This window comes from Gaeumannomyces tritici (genome assembly GCF_000145635.1).
Source record: "Gaeumannomyces tritici R3-111a-1 unplaced genomic scaffold supercont2.7, whole genome shotgun sequence".
Classification (NCBI taxonomy): Eukaryota; Fungi; Ascomycota; class Sordariomycetes; order Magnaporthales; family Magnaporthaceae; genus Gaeumannomyces; species Gaeumannomyces tritici.
Window position 1 is genome coordinate 844391 of NW_008804551.1, and position 1081 is coordinate 845471.

At 63.1% G+C, this 1081-nt stretch overlaps 1 protein-coding gene across 1 annotated transcript in view; it reads left to right on the plus strand.

Annotated features, from left to right (window-relative positions):
* Positions 1-601: 601 nt before the first annotated feature.
* GGTG_11609 (hypothetical protein) overlaps positions 602-1081 on the plus strand; it is a gene marked incomplete at its 5' end in the record, with an annotated part of 2507 nt that continues 2027 nt past the window's right edge. The window contains one exon of the mRNA XM_009229500.1: positions 602-1021. Within this exon, the coding sequence (XP_009227764.1) occupies positions 602-1021 (420 nt within the window). The remainder of the gene's footprint in view (positions 1022-1081) is intronic.

Sequence of the window (1081 nt, forward strand, 5' to 3'; positions counted from 1 at the left end):
TGACGACTGCATCTCCAGGGGCCTCCATCTTGGGGGTGTGCGTGTGGAATGCTTATCGTGCCTCCGCATTCCCCTGTCTTGGGCCCTTTAGTTCCCGGGCCACTGCGGGAGTGATGATGAATAAAGACATGGGATCCTCCACGCGATTCCCTAGATCTGGGGTAGCCCCGTCGGTTCTGGGGAGGAGGCTGGAGGGAAATGAACAGAACTCTCCTTTCTTCTTCGCCTATACGGCTTCTAATTATTCCATCTATTTCAGAGCAAATCTCCCATGTGTCTCACTCACCTGCCTGCCTCAAGTGCCTGCTCTCGGCTTTGTGCCCGATACAATGCAAGGCTCACTGCCGGGCGCCGGATCCGGTCACCAGGCCGCATCCATATGTCGGGCTTTGTCGGCAGCCGCCCAGTGGCGGTCATCTTTGTTACCTCTTCCAGTGCCTCCTGGGCACATGGATTCATACTTGATGGAGGGCAGCCGGATGTTGGGGCCGCATGCCTTTTCTGTCGCTCTCTTGAGCATCAACAGCATGCAAATGCAACATTCGGCTTTTTTGCCACACCATCCAAGAACTGAAAACACGCCATCATGATAGCCGCCAACATGGCCTGGAAGCCGCCGCCGTCGTCTCGGGGGAGGCCCTTCACGCTCGGCTACGGCCCCCTCGTGCTGATCCTGCTCGTCCTCCTGGCCGCCAGGGCCGCCGCACACGACGACGGCGACGACGGGCACGAGGGTGAGCCCAAGTCGACCATCACGACCACCACCCGCGTGACCATGACCGTCACGACGCGCCTCGCCCACCGGCCGACCCTCGCGGCCGCCGCGCACGCCGGCTACGCCCTGCAGGGCTGCTACAGCCGGCCCGTCGGCAGCGAGTCGGCCCTCGAGGACGCCACCGCGCCCGTCAACGCCTCCCGGGCCGGCGCCCTCACCGTCCCCGACTGCCTCGAGGCGTGCGCCGGGGCGCCGGGGCCGCGTAGGGCCGCCGGGGGCAAGAGCGATCCCTACGGCTTCGTGACCGTGGGCGAAGGGAGGTAAGGGATGTCCATTATGTTTTCTCTCTCTCTCTTTCTCTCTCTC